The 18111-nt window shown below is 35.2% G+C and overlaps 4 protein-coding genes across 4 annotated transcripts; 3 read left to right on the forward strand and 1 right to left on the reverse strand.

The window, feature by feature from the left end:
• Positions 1-3328, forward strand: LOC125851891 (uncharacterized). The gene is made up of 2 exons (XM_049531640.1): positions 1-1006; positions 2984-3328. The coding sequence occupies exon 1, from the start codon at positions 174-176 to the stop codon at positions 996-998; it is 825 nt and encodes a 274-aa protein (XP_049387597.1). The 5' UTR covers positions 1-173; the 3' UTR covers positions 999-1006; positions 2984-3328.
• Positions 3329-5330: 2002 nt separating this feature from the next.
• Positions 5331-12238, forward strand: LOC125851424 (acyl-CoA hydrolase 2-like). Its single transcript, XM_049531221.1, has 17 exons — positions 5331-5431; positions 5584-5676; positions 6046-6113; positions 6213-6294; positions 6593-6639; positions 6751-6876; positions 7830-7907; positions 8008-8095; positions 8896-9008; positions 9720-9782; positions 9874-9929; positions 10348-10452; positions 10581-10637; positions 11272-11373; positions 11602-11650; positions 11757-11825; positions 11929-12238. Exons 1-17 carry the CDS (start codon positions 5416-5418, stop codon positions 12001-12003), a joined length of 1287 nt encoding a protein of 428 aa, XP_049387178.1. The 5' UTR covers positions 5331-5415; the 3' UTR covers positions 12004-12238.
• Positions 12239-13602: 1364 nt separating this feature from the next.
• LOC125852260 (F-box/kelch-repeat protein SKIP4) lies at positions 13603-16532 on the forward strand. The gene is made up of 3 exons (XM_049531996.1): positions 13603-13749; positions 14422-14987; positions 15532-16532. Exons 1-3 carry the CDS (start codon positions 13714-13716, stop codon positions 16127-16129), a joined length of 1200 nt encoding a protein of 399 aa, XP_049387953.1. The 5' UTR covers positions 13603-13713; the 3' UTR covers positions 16130-16532.
• Positions 16533-16631: 99 nt separating this feature from the next.
• On the reverse strand, positions 16632-17732 carry LOC125850245 (uncharacterized). Its single transcript, XM_049530109.1, has 2 exons — positions 17495-17732; positions 16632-16840 (listed from the first exon to the last, which is right to left on the reverse strand). The coding sequence occupies exons 1-2, from the start codon at positions 17730-17732 to the stop codon at positions 16632-16634; spliced, it is 447 nt and encodes a 148-aa protein (XP_049386066.1).
• Between the last annotated feature and the right edge of the window lie 379 nt (positions 17733-18111).

Genomic DNA, 18111 nt, shown 5'->3' on the forward strand with positions numbered 1-18111 from the left:
CCATGACTACTCCCGAAAAACCCTAATCTTCAAAACCCCTTCAAAGCTACACACTTCCTCCAGCGGCCGGCGGGGACTCTCTGTGCCACCCCTCTAGCCGGCGTCTCTCCGCTTCTCAAATTTACTAAAACCCCCAAACTCCATTTTCGTTTTGCTTCAAAATTTCACCCAAAATGTCGATGTCAAAGAGTTCCAAAATGCTTCAATACATCAATTACCGTATGCGTGTTACAATACAAGATGGTCGTCAATTGATCGGAAAATTCATGGCTTTCGACCGACATATGAACCTTGTGCTTGGAGACTGTGAAGAGTTCCGTAAACTTCCTCCCACAAAAGGGTCGAAAGAAGAACGTGAAGATCGCCGTACACTTGGTCTTGTTCTTATCCGTGGCGAGGAGGTTATTTCCATGACTGTTGAGGGACCACCTCCTCCTGATGAATCACGAGTCAAGGGTACTACTGCCGGTTCTGCAGTTTCCGGCCCTGGAATTGGTCGGGCCGCTGGTCGTGGTGTTCCTACTGGGCCGTTGGTTCATGCTCAACCGGGACTTGCTGGACCTGTTCGTGGGGTTGGTGGGCCTGCTCCGGGTATGATGCAGCCTCAACTTTCTCGGCCTCCGATGCCTCAAGTTTCTGCTCCACCGATTAATTACCCACAGCAGCCGCCGCCAATGATGAGACCGCCGGGTGGTGGGCCACCAATGCCACCGCAAGGTATGCAGATGCAAAGACCTGGGGGCCCTCCGCCTATGGCACCACCACCACATTTCCGGCCTGGTGGTGGTCCACCACAGTTTCCACCGCAGTTTGGTCAGCGGCCCATGGTTCCTCCACCTCCCATGATGAGGGGTCCGCCTCCACCTAGACCAGGAATGCCTGGTCAACCGCCTCACCCGGGTATGCCACCCCCACCTCCCGGTGGTCAGGTTCCTGTTTATGGACCTCCTCGTCCTGGTATGCCTCCACCGCCCAATCCTCAGAACCAGCAGCAATAGTAGAAATGGTTCGTACTGAGTTTATAATAATTTTTTTCTAGGTTTTGATATGTTAATTTGAGTTACTATTATATTATCGTGTTAATATTTGAAAATTCAGGGGATATAGAGGTAAATCTAACTTCTAAGTTAAAAAGCTTAATGGATTAGAATGCTTGGGAATTGCAGAGCTTTGTATATAATATGATATTATAATAATGGAACAATGGCAACGCCCTAGGAGGTAATGCCATGTATAATTGTATTGGAAGGAGTATAATCTATAATCCCTATTTTAGCTCAAATTCTAGTAATTCATGGAGAAGAATTTATGTCTCGAGCATTTTTTGATTTTGTATACAACTTCAAAGGGAATACAATCCTCTTTAGGCTAATTTTAGATCAAGCATGAGGAAAAATTATTGGTTTGGAGCCTCATTTAGTTACTACTATTATAATTATAGCGTGCAGTTAGCTCAAGCATCAGAAGTTATTTGATTTGAGGCTCCTTAAGTTTTTGTTGCAAATATTATATTTGTAACGTCCTTCTAATCTTATAGATTGGTCTAGAAAAGTATAATCTACATGATTGGTTTAACTAGCTCTCATGTACATGATTCTTTGGAAGGTTTTAGGTTGAGCTTCTTTGGTATCAAATTGAGAACAGACGACGTTTATGAATTCTTACATAAAGTTATTTAAGGACATTTTCTTTTTGGATGTTATTTTTGGACATATGCTTGACCACTATCTAATGCTAATGATTAACATCTTTTGGTAAGATGTTTTCTTATCAAATCCTTGCTGTAGTTGTGTTTATATAGTTTCTCTTCTGTTTTTCAGTAGTTGTGTGGTCTGCATAAGATTTGTTCTATGCCATCTGACAGACCTCTTCTATTGAGTTTTCGTTTTATGTTACACAGCAAGCTTATCAGACATGAAATCTAGGTCTGATGTGCATATAGTAGGCCTATTTATTTTGATGGATTTTGCTATGATTGGTTTAGCATGTCCTCTTTGAAAAATAAATTGAACTCTACACCATTTAAAAACATTTTCACCTACTCTTCATTCAGGGAGGATCTTCCACCTTTATGGTCATAGAACCCATAGTTGAACATGTACTGTCCTTGTTAGGTTCATCTTTTTTGGATGCGGTGAGGTTCTTGTCTGAAGTTGCTTGTTTATTGAACAAACGTTCTTCAGTCACTGCTATAATTGACCTTTAGTATCAAATAATCTTGGTTGGTGTTTGTTTGTGTAAGCCTTTCTGCAAAAAGTAAAGTTATTTTTTTTTTTGGAGAAGAGTGTCAAATTTTTCAATTTTTGTAAAAAAGGTTGAAATTTTATTTTGAAGTTGAAGAAGTGTCCAGACATTATTTTGATCCTTAACCTCTTTCCACTCACAAAACTTTCAGGAACAGTAGAAAAGCTACTACTACCACCAAACACATCAGCTTCCATAGACTATTCTTCCAATGAAATTCTTCAAAGAACGTTTTACCAAATGCTACTGTCTAAAGTTTGCAAATCTTCCCGCGAGTATTATTAAACACAAAAACATAAATTGTATACTCTCCATGGAAAGGATAGCCACCAAATATATGATGAATGATCCATCATGAATCTACTACCCTACCATGATAAGGAATGTGTATGACTTCCTTGCATTACTAGGAAAAGAACAATTTTATAAGAATCCCTAACCAACTCCAAGTCATTTAATGAAGAATTATTACAGATGCATCTCTTTTCTACTTTTTTGGATGCAACATATCACAATTGATATAGAAGCCATGATAGACTTTTTGAGCTCTTTACACTTGCAACTTTAAGGACCTTTATAACTCTTTTTCAGAATCTCCCTGCTGCTGCATTGTCTATAAATTACCTTTAACATTAATAATCAAAAAAAAAAAATTTCTCTCCTTCCATCCCACCCCTTGGTTGTGTCCCTGGTCCAGCTTGAATGATAAACTCATTTGTATTGTTTTTTCTGTGAACAGTGTAGAGTTCCTGTAAAGGTAAACTAAGTCATACCTTCTCCTGCATGCCTGGATGGCGGTGTTGCAAAGAATCACTGGGCTATGGCTATTTCAGCTATGTTGACAGGTGATCAATCTTCATGCTGTACGCACCCAACATTCATCGGTTTTTGCTAGAGTTTTGTAAAATTCGCGAGATAGGAGATTTCAAATCGATGTACTTTACATTATCTGTCTTTCTTAATATTAAAACTGTGATTATTTGATATCGACTGACGGAGGGAGGACTTTCAGTTGTGGTAAAGGGTGCTGGTATATGCAGCTCATGTCCTCTATTGATCTTTCTCTAGATGGCACATATAATTCTTCAACTTCACGTTACATTTAGTTTTGTTTGGATTATTTTATGCATCTAATAATATTAGAATACTGAACAAATATTTTGCTTAATTATACCTATTAAAAATCAGCCATCATCTTGCAATTGGACATGTTTTCCCCTGAAATTATTGAGTGCTTACCTTTTTCCACGATATCTTGGTATATTCTGTTGATATAAACAAAAGAAAAAAAATTAAGGTTGACAAGAAAATATTCAAATTAAAGTTAAGAAAAAGTGACAAGAGTCTTATTTATTGAGAAGATGGTGATAATTTTAAGATTAATGTTATTGAACTAATTTAAAAAGTTCATCAGTTTAATTATTTACATAAAGATTCACCTCCTCCTCCTTCGCCGCGATCACCATCTCCTCCCCCACCGGCACTACCATCCCCTACTCCTTGGCCATGGCATTGAAGGGCTGCAATAACTCGAATGATTATTGAAGTTGTTGTAACAATTTCAATGTATTGATGTTCATAATAATTATTGTAATTGTTTTTCTTCTCAGAAATTTCTTTGAATGACTTAATAAAAAAATAATCATTTTTTTTTTAAAATTCATATAATCAAAGCAAAACACTTTAGAAAAATAAGAATATTAAGGGAAAAAAGAATTGCAATAAAGATGAGGAATGACAACAACAAAAAAGAAAGAAGATGAACAAGGAAAAAAAGGCAAGAGGGAGAATTGAAAGAAAAAAGAAGAAAAAGTGAGGGAGAACTTATTATTTTGAAATGTGAAATTTAAAAGTTGGAGAAAATATTTTTTTAAAATTATCATAATTTTGATATGCACTCCAAATTTTTTTGGGTTGTTTGATTTGAAAACAAGTTACGATAAAATTAATTATGCAGAGATGATTTATGTTGAAATTAATTATCTTGATATTATTTTAAGGAAATGAATGTTTGACTTATTGTATTAAAAATATTATGAATAACATAATCTCTAAAAATTGTTTGTTTACCTACATAACCACATATAAGTGTAAAATGTGTGAAAAAATAATGTATAAAAGGAATTTGAGGGGGTATTTTTTTTTGTAATCATTTTATCCCGGTCCAACAATAGTTGTCTACTTTTACTTGATACAAGAATTAAGAAATAGTAAATGATTGAGGTAATTTTACCAAATCACCCTTATTAAATACAACTTATCTAAAACTTGAAAAATGAATAGTTTTTAATAATAAGGATAAAATAGATGCAAAATAGTAAATTATGATTTTATAAATTGAACAAGTATTGTTAGACATTCTAAAATAATAGTGGACAAATAAAAATAGGGGGAGAGAGTAATTATTTTATTCCAAAACAAGTTATTAGGAACTATTATTCCACATCAAAGACAAAAATAACTTATCCAAATATTACTCCCTCTGTTCAACATAGTTGTCTATTACACTAAAAATAGTTGTTTAATAATACTTGTCCAATTTAAAAAATCAAGAGTTAATTTACTTTTTGTGTGTATTTTATCCTTGCTATTAAATACTACTATTTATTATATAACACATTTTTCAAAGCATTAAATTTAATAAAGTCAAAGGATAAATAGTAATATCACCCATGTTATTTAGTCCCTCTGTCCCTATTTACTTGTCCACTTTTCCTTTTATAATTGTCCCTAATTACTTGTCTATTTTGACAAATCAAGAAATAACAATTTTTTTCATATTATACCCTCAATTAATTACTTTTAAAAAAGTAGAACTTTTTGAAAAGATTAAATTTTTAATTCATCTACTTCAAAATTAATAGGAGCGAAATGATAAATTCACTATGTCAATAATTGTTTTGTTAATAGGTGTATCAATTCAAAAATGGATTGCTAATTAGAGATATATGAGTATGATTTTTGAAGGGGTATGTCAAGTTAACCGTGCACAACTATTGTTGGAGAGAGAAAGTATTAATATTAAATAAGTTATTTAAGAATTAAAAATTGATTAGCACAAGATTACTTCTTTTATGTGCCACACACCAAACGTCCTCTGTGCACTAGTATGTCACATTTATTTCATTTGTAAGACCTGAAGTATCTTTTGACTCATTTTGCTCTGCAATCATGGATACTGAATCAGGTTAATTTTTACCTGTGAAGTTTCAGAATCCGAATGAAATTCCGAACTATTTGAGTTGTGAATTTGATTGTTTATTCCTCTTGTGATGCTCCTTTCAAGGAATTCTGTAAGAAATTATAATGTTTTTTTTTTTTTTTGGTTTTTTTTTGTAGTGATTGAGTTTTTGGGTGAGGTGCCATTGTTGCAGAGGCTACCCAGTTCTTCCCTCAGAAAAATTGCCCAACTTGTCAAGGTTAAACGTTATGGTAAAATTCATTCTTATTTTTCCTGAGTTCCCATAAATTTAGCTGCTAGTTTTTCTGTATTCTGTTCTATGTAAGTGTTGTGAGTTTCAGAAGTTACTTAGAACTTAATAATTTGTTTTCTGGATTAATACGACTATCGGAAACAACTGCTCTACCTTAGATTTTTAATGTAATGGTAAGTTCTGAGTACACATTACCCTCTCGAGATCCCACTCGTGGAGTTACAGTGGGTGTGTTGTTGGATTAACATAATTGTGGAGATTCATCATTTGATTAATCAGTTTATAGTCAATGAATATAGAGGGGTTATATCAGATTTTCAGGTATAGCTCTTTTCTTCTAGGCTGTTAATATTTGATACCATTGCAGATCGTGGAGATTATGTTATCCGCGAAGGAGAAGCTGGGGATGGAATTTACTTCATATGGGATGGAGAGGTAATTTTGAGTATTGTTTTTGCTTTGTTGTACTGAGTTTATGGTGAACAAAAATCATAAGATTGAGTTTTTCTATTGTTATGGTAAACTTATTTCCAGGCAGAAGTCTGCGGTTTCAGCCAAGTTGATGATGAAAATCGTCTTGAATTCCAGCTGAAAAAATTTGATTATTTTGGTCATGGTGAGGTGCTCCTTGTCATCTTCGTAAAATTTTTGCCTTTTGATTTTCTCTTGATCCCAACTTCCTAAATTAAGGAATCTTTTGAATTGACTATCTTGTCCTGTTATGGCCTCTACTCAGTGTTATCACCTTTTGCTGTATAAATATTTTATTGTTGCTTCAGAGTCTAGATTCAGTTATTGCCTTTCTGTAGGCTCTTTTTGGCATCTGTTACATTAGTAGCACAGTCATGTGCTACTGCTTTTAGACTTTCAGTCTCAAGTGTTGGGTGATTACAAGGTTCAATATGTTATGGCAGGTTTGACAACATCTACACAGCCTGCTGAGGTGATCGCATTGTCTAAGGTACTGCCTCTTTCCAACCATGGAATAGTTCTCTTTCCCGTAGTTATTTCATGATTCCTGGGGATTCTGCATCCAATTTTGTAGTTATGTTCTAACTTTCTCTAATGGCAGCTGACCTGCTTAGTGCTGCCTCATGAGCATAATAATCTGCTCCAGCCCAAATCAATTTGGAATGCAGACAAAGAAAGAGATACATGCGCCCTTGTGGAGCACATATTGCACTTGGAACCTAGAGAGGTATGCTATTTATGCCTTCTGTAACCTATTTGTTGACCTCTCATTCCATTTATTTCATATGTTGGCCGTAAAATTTCTGTTCTTTCCTGCTTTATGTTAATTATACTCAGTCATCTATGCCAGTTTATGCAGTTGGGAGTTTAATCTCCATTATATTTCTGGCTTTGAAACCTGTAACACTGATTCTTAACACTTGAACATTCTCTTGCTTTCTCCTCCTCCCCATTGAGAGATATGGGTTGGGCCTGATAGCTGATGGTGTTAACTAGTGAGCAGTTCGGTTTGTAAGACGAATGGGTTTCACTTCATGTTATTGAGTAGAGACTTAATTGACTTGCATCGGGAATGTACTGCTAATAAGTGGTGTTGGCCACTAGTGAGTTTCTGTTTGTATTTCTTTTTTGCCAAGAAATAATTTTATTCAATAAGCTGCAGCACTGAGGAGGTAATGAGTGTATACAGAAAAACTCACTGGACTTGACTCTTCTATGCGACCCAGGAATCAATGAAGTCCAATTCAAGAAATATGTTTGCTTTTCCCTCAAAACATCAGTCATTTCTGCTAAATCTATGCAAACGAGGAACTTCTTGGTTCATAGCTGGTGATAATGTTTCATTCTTTACCATTGCACATTGAACTCCGAGTCACTTGTCTTTCTTTTGTGAGATCACGATTCCATTTATTTTATATGCTTTCTATAGGAAGCTCTGTTAGTTCTTTTAAAGGTTCGATTTGCTTAAGAAATAAGATACTTATTCTTATGAATCCTTGAATTTGTTCAAGATAATTTGGTAGAGCAAGATAATTGTTCTCCTATCACCGTGCACTTGCAGATTGTTTTCCTTTGGAACATTTCTTTTCTGAAGCATTGATGTTTCATTATATTCCCAGTTCAATGTTCCCTTATAAAAGAGGAATATTTGGGAGTTCTAACATAAATGTTCTGTTGAAGGTGAACATTTTCCAAGGTATAACATTGCCAGATGCCCCTGTAAATAACAATGTGTTTGGAGGTCAGTTTCTTGGACAGGTAAAATTGAAATGTCCTCTTTCTCCACCACTCACTTTTATTGGAGTTTAACTTCAGATGACTTGGCACCTCTTTGTGAATAATTACATTCTCTATGCAGGCATTGGCTGCAGCATCAAAAACTGTCGATTTTCTCAAAATTGTTCATAGTTTGCATGCCTACTTCCTTCTTATTGGAGATTCTGACAGTAATTAACTTTCCTTTATTATTTGTTGCTTTAAGCACTTTTTTATTTTTACCTTTCTAGCCTTAAATGTTGCATGCCTATGCCATAACTGAAATAAATAGCTAATTCTCATATCTATGAGTTCTTTGGAATCCTATGCCAGAGCGTGCAACTTTATGATTTGATGAAACTAGTTTGTGTGCTGGTATGTTTGTTTAAGATAATTATCACATCCAGTCTTTTCACTGTGGGTGTGTGGATGCAACAGTAATATTAAGCTTTGGGGTCTGCTCGTTCTAGTATGTATCAGCTTGCTGAGCTCTACTTTCTACATGCGTTCCTTACTTTCTTTTATTTTATGTCTCTTTCTGTTTTTTGCCAAGATATAAGAATCAGCATCCTTCACAACAACAACAACAATATACCCAGTGTAATCCCACAAGAATCATCATCCTTCACAAGCTGTCCTTAAATATTAGATTCTATATGTTTTCCCTGTCGCCATTGCTCTCCTCAAATTATGAGTATATAATTGGCTAACATGTATTGGATTGAAGTGTTTCCCTGTCTGGACGTTGATGTATGACATACATTTTGTTTATTGACTTACTAAATGATTGCCGATTGAGGACAGTTTGCTAATATGGCTTAATTACTCTGTTACTTTCTCATGTGTTCCAGACTGAGGAGTCTGTTCACTGGGGGTAAAGAGTGTTTAATCCCAGTCAGAATTATCTACATAAACCTCTTCTTCATGTACCAATGTAAATCCGGTTGACTAAAAACTTGTATCTTACCCAGTCCCACACTTATGATTGTAGTTCCAATCATATATCAAGTTTACCGTGTACGTGATGGAAAGAGCTTTGCTACACGGAGGGTGGATGCAATTCAGAAAGGGAATATCGTATTCACATTGGTAGCTTCATTTCAGGTGATTATCAGCCTTTCATCAAGTTGGTCACATCTTAGCAATACCTTTTTTTATGGCTCACTTTTGTAATTCAGGGTAAATATGTTTCCTAGATTTATATGATTTTCTTTAGCAAGTTGATTAGATTCATGGAAGGCATGAACTTGCATGCTATGTAATGAGTATTTGTGGTAGAATTACAAATTGTGAAAAAAAAAAGCATTCAGGAGGAAGAATCAGAATAGAAAGCATAGTTTCGAAAGAATTCAACATAACTTGGATTTATTTTAAACTATTGTTCACCTTCTTCATTTGTGAATATCATGTTGACATGACATATTGATATTAATTTTTAACCTTCAAATCTCACAAAATTATGAAGAAAGTTGAAAGTTAGCAAGCTTCACTAGTGAAGACAATTGGATCGGCTCATCAACTTTCAGTCATTTCTGAAATGGTTTGTTCTGCTCGTTTTGATCCTACCATGGAATACCCTATTCTGATCTTTTCTTGGTTCAACTACTGCCCCCACAAAAACCCTAGACTTACAATGATGATTGGGACTTTGATGGACACTTGTTTTTGCCTGGAATACTGTAGTAACTTTTTGGTCAGATGCAACTTTATATGACACACTTTTATGTGTTCATTACACCATTATATTTATACTGATTGTTATGTTTGTAATATTTTTCTTAAAACTGCATTTATTATTGGTATATAATGTGACAGAAAGATGAAGATGGATTTGATCACCAGGAAGAAAAAATGCCTAATGTGCCTGATCCAGAAACGGTAACCTTCTTACAATTCCATGAGCTCTGCTATATCTGCAACTGTGCTCCGAGCCTCTTCTCCTTATGCTTTAGTTGAAATCCAATTACAGCTTTTATCACTGGAAGATTTGAGAGAAATGCGCAAGACTGATCCTCGGCTTCCCAGGTCAGACTCTGCCCACTGTTATGCCATCATGCTATGATGTTTTAAATCTGTTATAATTTGGTGCACACGTATACTATCTGATAATGTATTGTAAATAGTGTGGTGCATAAGCTTTAAAGTATTTGCCTTGAGGAAACCATTTACATTACTGAACTTGTGCCTTTGGAAGTGTAACTTCTCCAGCATGAGCTGTCTTATATCTCTTGAATACTTTGGCTTCAAAATGGATGCAGTAGTACACGTTTTTGCCTAGTCCCGAGTCTCATTAAATATTTCTCTCTGCAAGCCTGACTTTTCAGGACATATCATATGTCCTGAGATCTGAAAATTAGAAGATGCATAAAGCTTTTTTATTCTGTTTGTGGTTACTTATTTTTGGGATCCTTGGTTTGGTGATACTAACAGTGAATTTTGACAGGACATACCGAAATAAGGTTGCTACTGCAAATTTTGTACCCTGGCCAATAGAAATAAGGTTTTGTGAACCTAATAATGCCACTAGTCACACCAAGTCTCCTCCAAGGTTAGTCATGCTTTCAGCTATCTGTTTCCCTTTTGCGGTAGCAACTTTAATTAACCAAACTTAAAGTTCATGTAAGCTTGTATATAGTAGTATCCTCATCATGTTTGCGTCATCTCTTTCCTACACAGTTTGAGATATTGGTTCAGAGCAAAAGGAAAACTTTCAGATGACCAGGCTTTACATAGGTAAGCTATCAGTTCTTTCATTTAATTAGCTGAGCTCATAATTAAAAGGAGCAAAGCAGGCAGTTTAGCATCCCCATCTTATCTCAGCGAGAGACTCTCATGAGTAGATTTGTTATTGAGTTAGAGAAAGAGTTCTAATGGACACTTGGGTACGAAATGAACACAAGTTTGTTATCTGCACTTCTCTGGGTATACTCCCACTTGGCAGGGGTGGCTCAATGCCTTTAAAGATTAAAAAATATTTTGGTATATATATATCTTTAGTCTAAGATCGTAAAAAATTAAAACTTTTTATATTAAAAAGAAAGAAATAACTTGAATCTCAGATGAAGAAAATAATTAAAATTTAGGTCTCCAACTTATTTTTGGCTTTAGGCCACTAATTAGCTTGAGCCGCCATTGCCACTGCCACTTGGGACCATGTATAATAATATTAGTGCCTCAAAATTGTATATTTTTTTCTTCAAAATCATGTTTCTTACTTGTAGGTGCATATTTACCATCAAAAGGGAACATAAAAGAAATTAAAATCAAGAACTTGTAATATCTTAGCATACAAAAGTTTTTATATTTATGCAGAATGAGGTCATATTGCAGTGTGCATCTTTTAATGCAATATTTATTCTGGTTGCAGATGTGTTGCAGCATATGCATCAGATCTAATCTTTAATACTGTCAGTCTGAATCCTCATCGAAGGAAGGGTTTCAAGATAGCTAAAGTTAGTCTGGATCATTCGTGAGTTCGAACAACTCTTAGATCATTTTTTTTTCCTTTAATGTATCAGTTTTATATTATGGGGAATATGTCAATGTTTGCCGGAGCAGTTTATATAATTTCTTCGTGAAATGCTTCCCAACTCTTTCCATGTTATCACCAAATCGTTTATGTCCTTTATCTTTAGTTAAAGACAAACATTTGACATGCAACTGTACTTATATCTCCGCTTCTATTTACCTTTTCCAGGATTTGGTTTCACAGACCTTTGAGAGCTGATGATTGGATATTGTTTGTGGTAAGAAGGAAAAGTTAAAAAAACTTCTGATGTTTTTTAAGAATTGTCTCCCTTTTATTAGTGGTTTCCATTACTAGTAATCTTCCTTCTAACTATCATTTTATAGATGCACAGTCCGACTGTTTATAATGCACGTGGCTTTGTGACTGGCCAAATGTTTAATAGGAAGGGAGAGGTAAAGTACTAGACCTGAGAAGTGTCGATGTCTGAGCTACCAAAGTCTTTTATATGTTCTTTCTTTGTTAATATGCTTATTGTTAATGCTTTCTGATCTCTAGCTTGTAGTGTCATTGACTCAAGAGGCTTTATTGAGGCCAGCCAGAAAACAACCTGTATTCCAACCAAAGCTCTAATCCATGTCAGGTCTAATGAAAAAAGAGGACTATGTAAACCTGCAGAAGAGCTCGAATAAGTTCTATAGAGGTAGCGAAATAGAATAAAGATAGTTGTTTTAATTGTGGAAGAGTATGATGTATCTATATTTTATAACTATTATACAGAACTATCCCGCTATTGTCTCTGTAACTCTCATCTCACCTTTATATATAACCCTGCCAGAAGAGGCATTGCCATTGTTACATTGATCAATCTTATGATTGTTGCAAGTTAAAATGTTTGTTTTTTTTACAAGTTTCATCTTCTGTATTCACTATATTAGAATAAAAATGCTGCAAAATAATGCTTTGATTTCGAAATGCCATGGGTTTAAATTTCTTTAGTTCACTATCCAGCCAAAGTAAAGCGGTCATGTTTATTGACTCATCAAATTATCTTGAAATAATAATTTACAATCCATGGGTTGCAGTTATATTTCTTTATTTCCTTTAGATAACATAATCCAAGTAAAACTATTTTCAAAAGAAGTTTTTCGAAACTAATCTAAACGCAAAAAGATCTCTTCCAAAATTATTTTGCAAAAATCAGAACCAAAGTGTTATTTGTAAGAATGGCTCTATTTTGGGATGATTTTTAATTTTAGAGAAAATTACACAAATTAGACTCATTAGGTAAAGTAATACCCAAATTGGATCCAACCTAATATATTTATTCTGATTGGACTTACAATTCAAACTAATTATCCGATTGCCCTCCTTGTTCTATTCACTGAACCACTGATGATACAATTTACTTTGATGGTATTTATATACCTTGATAGTATCAAACAATAATTGAACAGTCTTCTCATTGAAGCACTGACTCTTCCTCCTTGATGTCATTAGAGTATGGTATCATGGAGTAATTGATTATGGTTTTCACTGAAGCACTGCTTCTTCCTCTTTGATACCATCAAAGTATATGTATATATATATATATATATATATATATTGATGGTATCAAGCACTAAACGAATTAGTAATTAAAAATAGAGGGATATGAAAGTAAGGAGGTAACCGTTTGTAAATAGTTTCCCTTTTTGGACAAATGTTCTTTTGCCTTAATTTTATCCATCAAATTGGTGATCTTTAATTTTTAACCTTTAATATTTTAAATAATAAAAAAAGTGGTCAAAAATATCACCGACCACGAGAAAAGAAAATTGTCTGACAAAAAATTACTTTTTTATAAGGTATAACAAGTTATGCACTTTATTCCTGCGGAACTTAATTATACTGTTAGAGACATCATAACCCACCAATTATGCCTTACAAGCTATAACTTAGTAAACTTGTGTGATAGAAACATACTTGTGCGCACCCAAAGGATAGCGGCTGCGGGTTTTCCTTGTCATAAAAAAAAAAAAAAAAAAAAGAAGAAACATAAGTTCAGTTTAAAAATGTTATACCTTAAAGAACTTCATAACCTATAAGTTATGTCTTAAGTTAGTTTCTACCGAACTACATCAGACATAAATTTATGTATCGCAAAAGGATCTTAAGTATTCCGCCAATAAAGGCCCACTAAATTGGTTCAGCCCAAATGCCCAATCAACACACAACTCCTACAGTTTATAGTTTCAACCACAGAAGAATTACAAATTACGTATCTTCCCCCTTAAGAAATTGTAAATTGTTCCTTTCGACTTCTCATACTTTCATCCTTCTTGTTTCGTCTGAGATCGTCAAATGCAGTCCTGCAAAGCCGCTCCCAGTAACTCACAGGTCAGTTCTTGCTATTTATTTTTTTTTTAAAAAATTGAATTGATTAAGAGGTGAATTGTGGAAGGAAAAAAAAAATGTAAATGAAATTTTGTATCTGATCTATTGGTTTGTATTCAATTTCTCACAAAAAAGGGTCGTAGAATTTGTATCCTTTTTTTATTGAATTGGGTTTTGTTTTGTACAGTTCTGGATCTCTGAATTTGAGGGATCTGAACTTTGAATTTTCGTTTGTTTTAGTGCTGATGATAAAGTTATACTGAACATTGTGATCTTTGTTTTCTGAATTTTAGCTAAATTGGTACCAGAGATTTTACCACATCTTGATTTCCTGTACCTTAATTCCTCCGAAAAAAAAATGGGTTGCCAATGTAAAGATAAGTGTGAGATTATTATAAAACTTGTAGTTTTAGAGAATGGTTAGTGTATGAATTATTGAGTATTGGAGTGAAATGCGCGTAAAAAGCTGATCAATATTAAGGGATTCAATATAGTGAATATTTTTCGAGCTCTTGATCACCAAATGAAAAAGAATACTGTATATTTCTTTAGTGTTAAATCTTAACATTCTCCCTAATGTACTTTTGGATCTAATAAGATTGATTGGTTTTGGCTCGTGTACAAGATAGAGCAGCTTTACTGATATTGATTAGCTTGTGGATCTCTGCTTTGTAGGGTACAGGAACAAACACGGAACAGGTGTATTCTGAATCGGAGAATTTTATTGAGATCGAATATAGTTTGGATAATGACCAGTCTCTGGATGTTGAGGACAGTGGTTCGGGGGATAATAGTGAGTTGGATCCAGAGGCATCACGATTAATTCCTGGGCTTCCTGATGACATTGCACTTTTCTGCTTGGCAAGGGTTCCTCGAAGGCATCATGTGCTTCTGAAATGTGTGTCAAGAAAATGGAGAGACTTGGTTAGTGGTGAAGAGTGGTACTCCTATAGAAAAAAACATGATCTCCAGGAGAGTTGGATTTATACCTTAGGTAGAGACAAGTCTGAACAGCTGTGTTGTTATGTTTTGGACCCAACTCGATTAAAAAGGGGATGGAAGCCCATTCTAGGACTTCCACATCGCTGCATAAGGAGAAAAGGTGTAGGCTTTGAAGTGTTAGGGAAGAAACTATTCCTATTCGGTGGATGTGGCTGGATTGAAGATGCTACTAACGAAGTCTATTGCTATGATGCTGCCATGAATAAGTGGAATCAAGCTACTTCTTTGGTGGTTCCAAGGTATTTTTCCAACTTGCTTTTATGGAAGCATTTTGAGTTTTTGACTCAACCTATAACTAATATTCACTTGCCATTTTTTTTCTGTGTACTCAATCTCCAAATGCTTGTATGGTTTTTATTTTTGAGATATCATTGTTATTGTCACATAACCTCTATCTTCCACATTTTTGTATTTCCTTTTAGGAACATTAATCTTTACAGAGATCAGTTTTGTTATGGAACTTATAGGTTAGGCTTCAGAAGACCTTTAGAGCAGGCATGAGTTGATTGCTTAGTTGCATGAGAAACCCTTTGGCTCTTTTGCTTATTGGGATTTTATTCGCTGTGATTATTGTGTTTCCTCCTAGGCTGGTGTCTTTCCCATTTGGTGAATGTATGTTGTTGTATAAGTTTTTCTCGGTTACTACCATGCAGTTCCACCCTTCACTTACTGATGAGAATAAGAGTCTACCAGTTACATATTATTATAGTCATTCAAGTTAGCCTTCTTAAACTTCATTGTTTAATTGGGCAATACACCAATCTGAATCGTCTTTTTTCCCAGGTGCTACTGTGTATCTGAAGTGTTAGATGAAAAAATCTATGCAATTGGGGGCATAGGGCCAAATTCCAATAATTTACCTTCCTGGGAAACTTACAACACGGAAACAACAAGTTGGACTTTGCATGAAAACCCTAACATTTTCCCAGATATTGAAGATTCTGTAGTCTTGGGTGGGAAGATTTACATTCGCGGGGGTTCTTCGCCTCTATCTTCATTAGTGTCTGCATTTGTCTATGAACCATCAAGCAACACATGGCAGCTGGCAGCTTCTGAATTAGTATCAGGTTGGTATGGTCCAGCAGTTGTCGTAGATGGGACGTTTTATGTGTTAGATCAGTCTTCAGGTACCAGGTTGATGATGTGGCAAAAGGATATTAGGGAATGGGTGGCAGTTGGGAGATTGTCACCCCTATTGACAAAGCCTCCCTGTCGGCTTGTAGCGGTGGGGAATAATATCTTTATTATTGGAAAGGGCCTTAGCACCGTCATTTTTAATGTTGAAAACGCAAGGAACATGGATGGTGTGTTAGTGAGCACTTCCATTCCAAAGTCAATATCTGATGATGATGTAATAAGTTGTAAAGCAATCACAATCTAAGTGTAGGAATATCAAGTGTAACAGCTTGCTGTGACTTGTTAATGTCCTTTACTACCATCTGTGACACATCTGTTTCGTGTATGATTCAAAGGGCTCCTGTTCAGCTGGCGTTAGGTTGGGACTCTCTCTTAAGTTATACAAGCAAAATCTGTTAGTATTTCTGTACTCTGAATTTCATACCTTGTACACATACTGTTGGATTTCCATTGGGAGGATTCAGATTTGGTGGGTAATTACATCTCCATTTGTATCTTTCTTGTTTCTCTAAAATGCTTTAGCTATTGACTGAAAGAATCTAGCTGATGACATGTTAACTTTGTAGCCATTTAGCAGGGCTACAGATTGTGATGAGCTTCATGAATATCATATCAATCAATCAAATATACTGCGATCTGTTTTATTATGACTTGGCTTCATGAAACTTACATAGGCAAATCTACCTTACAATAAGTGTGAACTTTGCCATGGTCTGCCTACATCTATAATGCCATACTAACAACTCTCAATAAGTCCGTTTTCTTTTAAAGGCAGGATGGATGAGTCCATTGCACGATTGTAATTTATCAATCATTTTCATACATTCCTTCATCTTAGTCAATACAACAGGTATGGCAGAGGCATTCTCCGAAATCTTCTGTTTAAGGAGCTGTACTTTCTGCTCATCTCCAGCTAAAATGGCAATATTTCCAGATTCAATTGGTCCTTCAACGTCTGTAAAGAGATCAAGATAACAATTACAAACAAAACAAAAAGTTCCTGAATACAGTAATCTAGTAAACTAGTAACATATGGTAGACTATCTTTGGACTGTCGCGATAAAACTTTGTACACTGTGGTTTGATGCTCCTACTATTGTCAAATATTAAACACTAATGAGAAGATTTGATTAGAGTGCATTTAGCACTCATGGCACATCACTGAGCTCGAACTCTGCAACAAATAAAAACCTGATATTTAAGTGGAGAAGAGTAGAGGGGCTGAGCAGCCTGTATAGATCATTTTTTCATTGTGTCTCATTTTTTGCTAAGTCTTCGTGGATTCCAAGAAATTGTAGGTAACTTTCGGTCTACCTTCTTCTAACACCTTCACTTATCATAGTTCTTCGCACTAATATTACATTTCACCAAATTTATATCCATTCAAACACCACACAATGACTTGAAATCAGAAAATGGCGTTCTTAGGTTTTGTCAAAACATTAAATCAATCAAATTGGGCCTCTATTCACCGCTTTTTCTACACAAACACAGTTTCAGAAACAGTTGAATGGCCTTTTCGAACATTCCAGAGCAAATATATGGAATTAAGACACTATGCATCTGATAAATTTAGAATAACATAATTGAGAAAACCCACGAAACGTACCGGAGCTTGGATCGCTGGAGTACCCAGATTGAGATTCGGACCCATCGGGTCTCTGAGCGGTAAGAATGGAAGAGACAGTAGTTTTGAGCTGAACCGAAATTGCTCCCCGGTACTCTGCTATTCTCTCAGCCATTTGGTTCACTTCTTCCTCTATTTCTTCCAGCTCCGATACGTCATCGTTTTGCTCTAGAATTTGCTGCTGAGGTTGACTCAACATTTCGTCTAGACTCGTTTGCATAACCCACTCTGTTAGTGTTCGTGTGTTTCCCGGCGGTGGTGATGGTGGTTCCGGCGAAGGACTGGAGGAGCGGAAAATTGAGGAAGTTTGAAAATTTGAAATGAAGTTAAGGACACCTTTTAAATATTTTTTAAATATTCTTAAACTAATATTAAAATCATTCAATCTTTTTTAAATATGTCATGTCATTTTTATAAAGAATAGTTGATAATTTATTAGAAACAATCTCTCTACATATATTACCCTTTTCAAACCTTGACTATACTAAATATATTGTTGTAACTTGTATGTCTCTATAAACGAATATCATAAAGTTTATAATCAACGAGATGCTTAACCACCCATTGAATTGAAAAATCCATTTTAATTACAATAACTC

Source organism: Solanum stenotomum, chromosome 1 (assembly GCF_019186545.1).
Source record: "Solanum stenotomum isolate F172 chromosome 1, ASM1918654v1, whole genome shotgun sequence".
Classification (NCBI taxonomy): Eukaryota; Viridiplantae; Streptophyta; class Magnoliopsida; order Solanales; family Solanaceae; genus Solanum; species Solanum stenotomum.

Bases quoted from the DNA above. Each gene is read 5' to 3' on its own strand.
- LOC125850245 (XM_049530109.1), bottom strand. From the start codon at position 17,732: ATGCAAACGAGTCTAGACGAAATGTTGAGTCAACCTCAGCAGCAAATT. The intron at 16,841-17,494 runs GTACGTTTCGTG...ATCTCTTTACAG, and splicing joins CTCCAGCGATCCAAGCTCCG to ACGTTGAAGGACCAATTGAA.
- LOC125851891 (XM_049531640.1), top strand. From the start codon at position 174: ATGTCGATGTCAAAGAGTTCCAAAATGCTTCAATACATCAATTACCGT.
- LOC125851424 (XM_049531221.1), top strand. The intron at 9,930-10,347 runs GTCAGACTCTGC...GAATTTTGACAG, and splicing joins ACTGATCCTCGGCTTCCCAG to GACATACCGAAATAAGGTTG. The intron at 11,826-11,928 runs GTAAAGTACTAG...TCTGATCTCTAG, and splicing joins TGTTTAATAGGAAGGGAGAG to CTTGTAGTGTCATTGACTCA.
- LOC125852260 (XM_049531996.1), top strand. From the start codon at position 13,714: ATGCAGTCCTGCAAAGCCGCTCCCAGTAACTCACAG. The intron at 13,750-14,421 runs GTCAGTTCTTGC...TCTGCTTTGTAG, and splicing joins CCGCTCCCAGTAACTCACAG to GGTACAGGAACAAACACGGA. The intron at 14,988-15,531 runs GTATTTTTCCAA...CTTTTTTCCCAG, and splicing joins ACTTCTTTGGTGGTTCCAAG to GTGCTACTGTGTATCTGAAG.